Source organism: Micropterus dolomieu, linkage group LG16 (genome assembly GCF_021292245.1).
Source record: "Micropterus dolomieu isolate WLL.071019.BEF.003 ecotype Adirondacks linkage group LG16, ASM2129224v1, whole genome shotgun sequence".
In the NCBI taxonomy this organism is placed as follows: Eukaryota; Metazoa; Chordata; class Actinopteri; order Centrarchiformes; family Centrarchidae; genus Micropterus; species Micropterus dolomieu.
In genome coordinates this window covers 996,953-1,009,337 of record NC_060165.1, presented here as the reverse complement: position 1 = coordinate 1,009,337, position 12,385 = coordinate 996,953, and the positions used below count along the sequence as shown (strand labels likewise).

Below are 12,385 nucleotides of genomic sequence, written 5' to 3'. Positions count from 1 at the left end.
AGGAACAGCACCGAGCCACTGGTACAGGTATGTCGATGACACCTGGGTCAAATTTAAAACCCAAGAAGTGCAAGCCTTCACAGAACACATCAACTCCGTGGACAGTAACATCAAGTTCACACGAAAAGATGTTCACAACAACAGTTTAGCTGTTGTTGTTGCTCAGGTGAAGATGCCAACGATGGTCGTTCAGACTTGGCCACGGGTGGTTCTAACGACTGTCGTTACCACAGCCAGGAGCACTAACGAACCAGCGGTATCGACGATCCTAGCTAATGATCCCAGAGGTTAAATACCTGAGTTTCCCTACCAGTCAGTCAAAACTGAAGAAGTCTCTTGGATGAGGGACGAAACGTCTTCTAATATCTTCAACCAAGTCCAGTTGCCCTTGACCTCAACCTTTGTTGTTTAACTCTTGTTAAATGTCTCCTAGGTCATTGGATACTCCATTCTCAGTGTATGTCACCTGAAGGCTTCAAGTTTCCACATCACACTTAGTTACATACTGGACCATGATTATGGGCTGATATTTGTGACAGTAGAATCTGAATAATTTCGATGAGGATTTTAGTCATTCTGCACAGGGACGATCGAACATCACAGTCAAGTAACAATAAGCAAAACGCCTTTTTGAGTGGACTTTAATTAATAGGGTTTAATTTAAATAGCAAGACTCATCAGAATGACAGTTTGATCATTTACTCAGATCATTCAGCCTTAGATGGAGGTTGAGTCCACCCATGTTTTTGAAAGTCTAAAATATAATATGGAGTGACAGCTGGAACCAAAACCACTGTAATGCGTCACTCTTTCTGGGTTTGCTATTATCAGGTTGTTGATATTGTGTTGGGTGAAGAGGGAATTGTCACGGTGTAATACCTGTGTATATATTTATTATAATAAACTAAGTGAAAATTGCATATCTCACTGTTATTCCTCACTGAGGGATTAGCTGTTGGAAGATCTTAAGCAGGGTGTGATTAGATGGCGGGAATCTGATATTTTCTCAAAGCAATCCTGTTCCTTTCATTTGAAATTCATGGCAGTGTAGAAAATGGATTGAGATTCTGCTCAGGATTATAAAACAATCACTTCATCCAGGAAATATAAATGCTAATTTTCTTTAGAGATTCCCACAGTAAATCCACAGCGGTATATAGCTGAGTGATTGTTATAGATAAGGTTGAATGTTTTTTTTCCTTCATACGCTTAGTGTTTCTGGAAAATTGAATGACACAAACTGTACTTATGTATCAGTCTGTTTCAGTCTTTTTTTGTATGTGTTTTAATAATTTTTTCAATCATCTATCATTTCATCATCATTTACACATGAACAGATTACCTGCAGCTCTCATCCTACAGTGCTGAATATTTCTCTCTCTGTTTGTCAGGTTGAACATCCTGCTGGGTGGCATGACACCTCTCTATTTCCACATCGTCAACGTGTGTTTGCACTGCAGCGTAACGTGCCTGCTTATGCACATGTGTGAGAGCTGGACATTCGAAGACTCACGCCTGGCCTTCGTCACGGCACTCCTCTTTGCTGTGCACCCCGTTCACACTGAGGCTGTGAGTACATGACACACAGACTGTTATCCAATGCAAAAAGTTAGTCCGGAGCCCTGCCAATTAACGGGTCATTTACTGTTTTCCATGTACCAGTATGCTGCCATTGGGTCAATTAATACACATAATGTACTGTAGGGTTGGGCCGATAGACAATGCCATCGTCCATCCACCTGCGATCCGTTTTTACTGAGACTAAATGCGAGTGAACAAGTTCCTTTATAAGACAACCACAACACCCCCATCCCTGCGCCCCACCCGATGGCACCGTCCATCCCGTTTTTTCATTGTAGACATTGTCTGATAGCAATTTTGTAGACATCGCCCAATCCTAATTTCCTAAGATTTCTGAAATGCCATCTACGTAGGTATTACTTAGGCTTCCCTCTATCGCCTTCAATTGACTTTAGAAGCCAAACTAAGAGGCCATCCCTTGAGAGAAAGGGTGCCCCAAGTTGTGGACATGCAGCGACATGATAACGTTTTTTAAAGATAACATTAGTTAATCAGTTAATGCAAGGATAAAATAACAGGTTAAAACAATCAAACAACAAAATAAATCAAATAAATTAAATTATACCAATGGAAAAACAGCATCAACATTCCACCCAAAACTAAATCAATTTATTACTTTTCAGTGTGTAAGGCTAATATATAACAAACCAATGTAATTATACCCTGTATGCAGGATAAGCGGTTGACGATGGATGGATGGATGTAATTATACCTGATAGCATTAATAACATGAACATCCTGTTTTAAGAGACAGAGCTAAAGACGACAAGAAGCAGAGCTGATAGTGCTGATAGATCTTAGTGTAGGATGAAGATTATTCCAATCAAGTGGTGCTTTTATATTGAAATGATTTTCGGTCGGCTACAGTAAAACAGTTCTTGGTATAATAAAAAAGGGATATTGCATTTGTCTGAGTGGATATAGACTCTACAAGGAACTAAAACTTGTTTGAAGTGTGGAAGACACATTTGAAAATAAACCTTATCCAGTGAATTTCCCTTCTTACTTTAGGCTGTAAAAGTGACTCATACATAGAGCAGTGATCAGTGTTAAATGGACACCTCATAATGAATCTACAAAGTAAATCAAAAACAACAGTAAGAGGCCTAAGATTGGTGTCAGTGGTGTTCATATAGATAATATCAGCATAATCTATAATCGGCAGTATCAACTGAGAGATTATTTTTTTCCTGACTTGAAGTGTAAAACAGTGTATTGATTGGTAAAGAGAACTTAAACAACTTATAATGAAGTCTATGTGCAATTTGAAGTTGAGTTTAGGGTCAATCCAAAAGCCAAGATATTTAAAAGAATCCACCTAATCCATGAGAGACCATCCACAAAGTTAATATGCAGATGTAAAATATTTGTGCAGTTACGCCTTGTTCCAAACAACATGCTGCAGGACCATATTATTTATTAACAATTTTATTAATGTGAGGCAAGTTTTTGACCAAATTGAAATCTGCTTGTATTGTATTGTTAATACTGTATGTAATTGTAATTGTATATAATCCATCCATCCATCGTCAACTGCTTATCCTGCGTACAGGGTCGCGGGGGGCTGGAGCCAATCCCAGTTTACATTGGGCGAAAGGCAGGGTACACCCTGGACAGGGTAATTGTATATAATGGTATTTTTAATATATCCAAGGAGACCAAGGTGTAAATAACTGTATAAAACTTTTTTTTTTGGATACATCATTAATGAAAATAATAAAAAAAGTAGGGGTGACAAAGTGGGGGAACTCCCTTATCAAGCAGTAAATAATCTGACTGGGAACCGTGATAAACAATACACTGATGCCTCCCATGAAGATCAGCATTAAACCAGAGAAGGACATTTTGATGCAAGTCAGTGGAATAAAGCTTACCAGGCAGAAGTTATTGATCTACCATATCTTTAATTTAATTGTTTGTTTGTTTTTTTTATTTATTTTTATTAATAGAAGCTCTTACAAGATGTTAAGGGTCCACAGTTTGATACATTGAAAATCGCATTTTACAAAAGGAATGTACACAAATGTATAACCCCACAGACACACCTTACAGGCATGATGATTTTCAATTTTGAACATCAAAAGCAAAAGAAAAAATAAATAACGCTAAGTAAATAAGATCAATACAAAACAAAAACACAAATATTACACAAACCTTTCCCATCCCACCCCCACCCTGTTCCTATGTATGGTTCTCAGTTTCCTTTCATTTATATATCTAAACAGTCTATATACATCTTATATATACACTCATCTGTCATCTGTATACATATATACCTATATAAATCTACACATTACTCACAGCAAATACATCGATGAGGAAGTTTCCAGAGAAGGCACAATGTCTGTGAAGGGGCCCAAGATTTCTCTAAAGGCTCCATGCTTCCCTCTCACGTTATATAATATCTTTTTGAGTGTGCAATAAGACTCAAGCTCATTAATCCAATGTCTTACTGATGGTGAATTGTCAGATTTCCAGTTGATCAGAATATATTTCTTTACTGCAGTGCTCGCAAGTAAGATAAAGTATTTCTTGTAGTAGTTCGCATTAATAGAGCTTGTGTCCCCGAGGATCCATAGTTTTGGGTCCTGTTCAATTTGACTTCCTATTACCCTTGAGGTTAATTCAATGACACATTTCCAAAATTCTTCTATCATTGGGCAACTCCATAGCATGTGTATAAGATCACCATTGGTCACTTTACATCTCTGACATTTAGAGGAAATTGCTGTCAATTTTATGTAACCTGTAGGGTGTGTAGTATGTCCTATGGAATATATTAAATTGAATTTGCCTGCGTTTTTGTGTTCCAATAGATGAAGCCAATCTGCCTCCTCATGAATACAGTCTAGGTCTTATCCCCATTTCTCTCTCTTGTAGATGTTTTATCGTAATCCGGTTACGCTCCATTGATGATACAATATATTGAAGATATTATCCCTTTTGTTGATCTGTGTAATTTGTTACATAGGTGGGTTTCAAGAGAAGTTTCTTTTGGGATATATGGGAATGTTTCTTTTGATTTCTCCTTAACCCAGTATCTAATTTGTAGGAATTTGAAGAAACTATCTTTGGAAAGGTTGAATTTTTCATTTAGTTGTTGGAAGTTGTATGTATCATCAATGTATAAGTCAGCAACTGTTTGGATTTCTCGTTCCCCCCACAAAGGTGCCCTTCTAAGAAAAGAAATATTTGTGTCGAGAAGTGAGTGAGATTCTTGTTTGTGAGTGTGGCTAAACATTTTTTGTGCCTATGGGGCGGCTGTGGCTCAGGAGGCTCCCGCTGGCTGCATGTTGAAGTGTCCTTGGGCAAGATACTGAACACCGAATTGCCCCTGGCGGCTGTGTGAATGTTAGTTTCTGTTTGAGCACTTAGGCTCAGTGAATGAATGTGTGTGAATGAATGTGTGTGAATGGTGAATGCAGATGTAGTGTAAAAAGCGCTTTGAGTGGTCGAAAAGACTAGAAAGGCGCTATACAAGTACGGAGCATTTACATTTACATGAATGGAATATCCTTTAAAGCAGGGGTTCTTAACCTTTCTGGCAGTCCGACCCCTTTTTGAAGTTGAAAATATTTTGCGACCCCCCCCCCCTTCCACATTTAAAAAATGCAGCGCTTTGCTCTTTTCTAAATTAAACCAAAAAAGCACTATGTTTGAGGCATTTTAATAGAGGGGGGGACAGATATTTGTGGATCAGTTATACAAACCCAATTCCAAAAAAGTTGGGACACTGTACAAATTATGAGTAAAAAAGGAATGGAATAATTTACAAATCTCATAAACTTATATTTGATTCACAATAGAATATAGATAACATATCAAATGTTGAAAGTGAGACATTTTGAAATGTCATGCCAAATATTGGCACATTTTGGATTATATGAGAGCCAAAATTTTTGGACAAGTAGCAATAAGAGGCCGGAAAAGTTAAAATTACATATAAGGAACAGCTGGAGGACCAATTTGCAACTCATTAGGTCAATTGGCAACATGATTGGGTATAAAAAGAGCCTCTCAGAGTGGCAGTGTCTCTCAGAAGTCAAGATGGGCAGAGGATCACGGGCAATATCAGAAAGGAGTTTCTCAGAGAAAAATTGCAAAGAGTTTGAAGTTATCATCATCTACAGTGCATAATATCATCCAAAGATTCAGAGAATCTGGAACAATCTCTGTGCGTAAGGGTCAAGGCCAGAAAACTGTACTGGATGCCGTGATCTTCGGGCCCTTAGACGGCACTGCATCACATACAGGAATGCTACTGTAATGGAAATCATAACATGGGCTCAGGAAAACTTCCAGAAAACATTGTCGGTGAACACAATCCACTGTGCCATTCGCTGTTGCCGGCTATAGGCAACAGCGACTCTATAGGTCAAAAAAGAAGCCATATCTAAACAGGATCCAGAAGCGCAGGCGTTTTCTCTGGGCCAAGGCTAATTTAAAATGGACTGTGGCAAAGTGGAAAACTGTTCTGTGGTCAGACGAATCAAAATTTGACGTTTGTTTTGGAAAACTGGGACGCCATGTCATTCGGACTAAAGAGGACAAGGACAACCCAAGTTGTTATCAGCGCTCAGTTCAGAAGCCTGCATCTCTGATGGTATGGGGTTGCATGAGTGCGTGTGGCATGGGAAGCTTACACATCTGGAAAGGCACCAGCAATGCTGAAAGGTATATTCAAGTTCTAGAATAACATCCAGACGTCGTCTCATTCAGGGAAGACCTTGCATTTTCCAACATGACAATGCCAGACCACATACTGCATCAATTACAACATCATGGTTGAGTAGAAAAAGGATTCGGGTACTGAAATGGCCAGCCTGCAGTCCAGATCTTTCACCCATAGAAAACATTTGGCACATCATAAAGAGGAAGATGCGACGAAGAAGACCTAAGACAGTTGGAGCAACTAGAAGCCTGTATTAGACAAGAATGGGACAACATTCCTATTCCTAAACTTGAGCAACTTGTCTCCTCAGTCCTCAGACGTTTGCAGACTGTTATAAAAAGAAGAGGGGATGCCACACAGTGGTAAACATGGCCTTGTCCCAAATTTTTTGAGATGTGTTGGTGCCATTAAATTGCGAGTCAACTTATTTTTCCCTTAAAATGATACATTTTCTCAGTTTCAACATCTGATATGTCATCTATGTTGTATTCTGAATAAAATATTGAAATTTGAAACTTCCACATCATTGCATTCTGTTTTTATTCACAATTTGTACAGTGTCCCAACTTTTGGAATCGGGTTTGTATATAATAGGAGATCATCTACATACAGAGAAAGTTTCTGTTCATTTGTGTGAAATTTAATTCCTGCTATGGAAGTGTTAGAGCGGATGGTGATGGCTAATGATTCAATTGCAAGTGCAAAGAGTAGGGGGGAGCTTGGACAGCCTTGCCTGCACCCTTTGGATAATGAGAAAGTGTTAGATAGAATGTCATTTGTTAATATATTAGCTTTGGGGGCATTAAAAAGTGTTTTAACATATTGAGTGAATTTCTCTGCAAAGCCCATAGTCTCTAGAGTCCGAAATAGAAAGCTTGGTTCAATCCTGTCAAATGCTTTGTTTGCATCCATAGACATTATTAGCATAGGATTTTGATTTTTTTGAGCGGTGTTCAGTATATGGATCAGTCACCGCACATTGTCTGCTCCATACCTGTCTGTCCTTGCCCGGGTTTGGAAGCAGTGTGATTTTTGCGATTTCCAATGAGTCTGGTAATTTTTTATTTTCTAGAGCTTCTTTAATCATGTTCGCAAGTGGAATTTTTTTGAAAAGACCTTATAATACTCGACAGGGAAGCTGTCTGGTCTGGGAGTCTTGTTATTTTGTAAAGAATTAATTAATTACCTCCATTTCTGATATAACTGCATCAAGCAGATCTCTATCCTCATCGCAATTTTGGAAGAGTTATTTCATCCATGAACCTTTTAAGCTCCAATATTATCAGCGTCCTGCCCAGTTTGAATTCTGCATTAATGGATGGTGAATTATCAAGGAGTCTGTCGTCCTCTGTTAATATTGAGTGTATAAATTTATCAGATGCTTCCTTTTTAATTTGCCAAGCCAAGAGTTTACTTGTTTTGTTCCTGAATTAATAATAGTGATATCTAGTTCTGGCCATAGCTGCTTCCTCTTTGCTGGTGTATAGATTATTATATTGCATCCTTGTTTTTGTTAGTGTATTAAAGTGTTCTTCCTTTTTGGTGGCAATGTATTCCTGTTCCTGCTTTTTAATATCTCTTTCCAGTTTGGTTAGTCTCTCTCTAATTTGTTTTACCTTATGGGCACTGTATGATAAGATTTGACCTCTCATATAGGCTTTAAGAGCCTCCCAAATGTTGGCATGTGAAGAGGAATTTCAATTGGCATCATGAAATATTTCAGTATTGGTAGTCATATATGAAAAAAACTCAGGGTCTTTCAACATGTAATTTTTAAATCTCCACCTGCGGGTTGTGGGCTGTGGAGTATCAGTCAACCAGGAGAGTTTGATGGGATTATGATCTGAGAAGGTAGCTGCTAGATAGGAGCATTCTATCACTGTGGCTATTATAACTTGTGGCACCAGGAACATGTCAATTCTAGAGTGTGTATTATGCATAGGTGAAAAGAAAGCGAAATTCCTCTGCTTTGGATAAAGAGTTCGCCACACGTCAATTATGCCTATGTCTTTCATACCTTGGTTTAGTGCTGTTGCTGCCTTTGATAGTGAAGATGTTTTGGGTAATGATCGATCCAAAAGAGGGTTTAAGACTAAGTTAAAGTCTCCACCCACAACACATTGAACCCCAATTGTAGCCAATTTCATAATCAGATTGTTAAAGAAAAACGGGTCGTCATAATTGGGCCCATATATATTCACTAAGGATATCTTGTTCCTATTTATTTCACAATCTGCCGTTTTTATCCTTTTCAACTGAATTTAATTTAAAGTTCAGGTGTTTCCTAATGAGCAAGGCGCCGCCTCTTGTTTTTGAGGAGTAAGAAGAATAGAAAACATTACCCTCCCCACTCTAACGCTGTGTTTTAAATGTTCAGAGTCAGTGAGGTGGCTCTCTTGGATAAAGGCAATGTTTACATTTTGCCTCTTTAAATATGTCAGCATTTTCTTCCTCTTAATTGGTGAGTCGACCCCTCTTATATTCCAAGATATACATGTTAATTTACTCATAATATAAGTTCTTTATATAGATGTCTCAGAAGGATAACTATCATTCTATTCGCCTCTAAGGATGTCTGAATACACCCCTGCATTGAGTTTAGAGGTAGTTACATAACGAACAAGGGTATAATGATAAGACAAGAATCTGAACCTGAGAGTAATCTGGATATGTGTGTAAGTAGAAATTCGAGTTTTTGTGAGAAACCATATGTAACCCCAAAACATTAAAGTAAAAAACTGCCTAGTAAAACCCCTGTAACAAAAACACATTAGGTAGGTAACTCTCTTAAGCAACAGAGGTGGCTCCAGCAACTGCTGATAATTAAAAACTAACCACTCATAACAGTTTGTATATGGGAAAGTTTGTTTTACAATATTAGAGATAAGGCAGAAATATGTACAAGATAGAGAAGTTGGTTAAATGAAGTGTGATCCCATTCGATCAATGTGGTGTAAACCATAATTTCACGTTCATTAGCCTGCACGTAGGGTCTACAGTTTATCATCAGCCATGGTCCCAGTTATTTTGAACATTTGAAGATAACAGGATTAGGCTATCATGTTGTAGCTTGAATCACAACCCTTCTCATCAGTGTCTATAGCGGTGTAGTATGTACTGCAGACACTTTGGTTAGATTCATGCTACTCACTTGGGAGATCTTTCAAAAAGTGTTGCACTTCGGTTGGAGTGGCGAAAAACTTGACTGTTCCCAGATGTTTGACGCGAAGCTGGGCTTGGAAGATCAGCGCGTATTCCATCTCCTTCTCTCGCAGTGTCCTCTTCACGTCACGGAACTTGTCTCTCCTACGCTGCAGGTCTGCGCTGTAGAACGATATCCTTTTGTTCTCGTATGTCATCTCTCCTTTACTTCTTGCCAGTCGAAGGGCTTTTCCTTTGTCTCAGAAGTTCAGGAATTTGGCGATGAGGGGCCGCGGTGGATTTAAGGGACTTTGATCGTAGCATGGTTGTTGGTGCTAGATGGGCTGGTCTGAATATTTCAGAAACTGCTGATATATACTGGGATTTTCACACACAGCTATCTCTAGGGTTTACAGAGAATGGTCTGAAAAAGAGAAAATATCCAGTGAGCGGCAGTTGTGTGGACGAAAATGCCTTGTTGATGTCAGAGGAGAATGCCAACCATCTAAAGTGCAGCTCCATGAGCACTGTGAATTGGAAATAGCTTCACTGCAGCACAACTGCTGTCCACAAATACGTGAAGCAGCATGAACACGTGAAGCGAAAGTATCCCGGAGCACTGATGGCAGCACCGCAAATCGTGTTTACTCCACACAAGCACGGCACATTATCAGCACAGGGACACATAGTCCATTAAAATGTATTTTCTAAGTATTTCTTCACGGCCTTCATGTCAAAAGTAATTTCTGCCCTGCTGCTGTCATGGTAACGTAAAGTTACACCGTGTGTCATCTAACGTTCGGCCGTTTCATATTTTCTCTTTATTTAACGGCCACGTATGAGCGAGAAAACGGCTGAAACTAACCAATCTGTGGCTGTCTGTACAGTCTGTGAATCCTTTCAGTTGTTTTCTTTGCCTCACATTGAAGCAGAAATACATTTGATTATCATACTGCATTACTCAATATTGAAATAAATCTGTCAGAAACATTTAAAGTTTTAAGTAAAGTGGCCTAATTTATGTCTGATATTGTCATTATTATCAGTGATGTGGAAATTTGATTCATTTTAAGATACGTTACTATTGTCATTTTTTTAATGTGCTTCATCAGGATGATCGAATAAAATATTGATTTATTGATTAGACATGTTTTTGATATTTATTTTGGATAAATTGCTAAGCTATGTTATATGTAATAGGCAACTTTGTTTTCTTTAGAATACACAAAATTAGTCGTTAGATTAATCGACTAATCGAAAAAAATAATCGTTATGTACAGCCCTAGTTACAACCAAGGTATACAGAATGTACAAACTCACTACAGGTCGACACTCAAAGCAGATGGGCTACAGCAGCAGAAGACCAATCCACCACTCCTGGCAGCTAAGAACAGGAAACTGACAATTCACACAGGCTCACCAAAATTGGACAATAGAAGATTGGAAAAACGTTGCCTGGTCTGATGAGTCTCGATTTCAGCTGCGACATTCAGATGGTAGGTCAGAATTTGGTGTAAGCAACATAAAAGAATGGATCCATCCTGCCTTGTATCAACGGTTCAGACCTGCTGCTGGTGGTGTAATGGTGTGGGGAATATTTTCTTGGCACACTTTGGGCCCCTTAGTACCAACTGAGCATTGTTGAAACACGACAGCCTACCTGAGTCTTGTTGCTGACCATGTCCATCCCTTTATGACCACAGTGTACCATCTTCTGACGGCTACTTCCAGCATGATAATGCACCATGTCACAAAGCTCAAATCATCTCAAACTGGTTTCTTGAACATGACAATGTACTCCAAAGGCCTCCACAGTCTCAATCCAATAAAGCATCTTTGGAATGTGGTGGAACGGGAGATTTGCATCGTGTGACGTGGAATGTTGGGGTAGTTACTCAAAAAAGGTAATATATTACACATTAGTAGTTACTTAAAGTAATGCCTTACTTTACCAGATTACTCACAGCTGAAAGTAACTAGTAACACTACTAGTTACACCTCATATATGCCCAGATCAACTCAAATCCTTATTATAATGAGACCATACACATGATCTCTCTTTTATGCTCTTTAATATTACAAATTCTCAAGAGAAGAGAAAGGCTATATAATAATGCTTAAAACTTTAATTGGCATTTTATTGGAAACATTTATTTTTTAAATAATGAATTTCATGACAATGCAACATAACTTAAAATAGGTTGTCCTTCCAACCAGTGCAAATATTAATTTGTTGAAAATAATATAAAAAAAAAGACACTGGCCCTCATCAAAATATCAGATGATAAATGGTGAAACTTCAAAGGAAAAACTTATATATGTAAGCATATGTAATGTAATTTGAACTGTGCAGTTAACAGGCCAAACCCACACAACAAACTTACTGTAGCTCACTTGCCGAACTATGCCTTTAACTACATTTTTACCTCTTACTGGACATGCTTATCAGTCCACCCCTCAAAAAACATCTTTAGCAGCTCTACCATTTCTGCATCCTCATGAACTGGAGCTCCTCCCATTATGCGGATAGTTGAAGAACCAGTACACAAGTAATGCAACGATTTTGTTATTAGTAACTGTAATGTGATAACTGAAGTTATTAACAGTAATGAATCAGAAGAATCAGAATCAGAAGGAGCTTTATTGCAAAGTAGTGTTTTACACATACAGTGGGGGAAATAAGTATTTGACCCCTTGCTGATTTTGCAGGTTTGCCCACTTACAAAGAATGCAACAATCTACAATTTTAATCATATGTACATTCTAACAGTGAAAGACAGAATCCCAAAGAAAATTCCAGAAAATCACGTCATATGAATTTATAAAAATTGATAACCATCTGATGAGGAAAAACAAGTATATGACCCCCTACCAAACAGCAAGTATTCTGGCTCCTACAAGCCAGTTAGTCTTTCTTTAAGACACAGCCCCAATCCCAACCAATTATCTACATCAAATACACCTGCCTCACCTCGTTACCTGTATAAAAGA

At 38.4% G+C, this 12,385-nt stretch overlaps 1 protein-coding gene across 1 annotated transcript in view; it reads left to right on the top strand.

The window, feature by feature from the left end:
- LOC123985193 (protein O-mannosyl-transferase TMTC1-like) overlaps positions 1-12,385 on the top strand; it is a 155,120-nt gene that overhangs the window by 19,981 nt on the left and 122,754 nt on the right. The window contains exon 2 of the mRNA XM_046072634.1: positions 1,392-1,569. Coding sequence (XP_045928590.1) covers positions 1,392-1,569 — 178 coding nt within the window. The remainder of the gene's footprint in view (positions 1-1,391; positions 1,570-12,385) is intronic.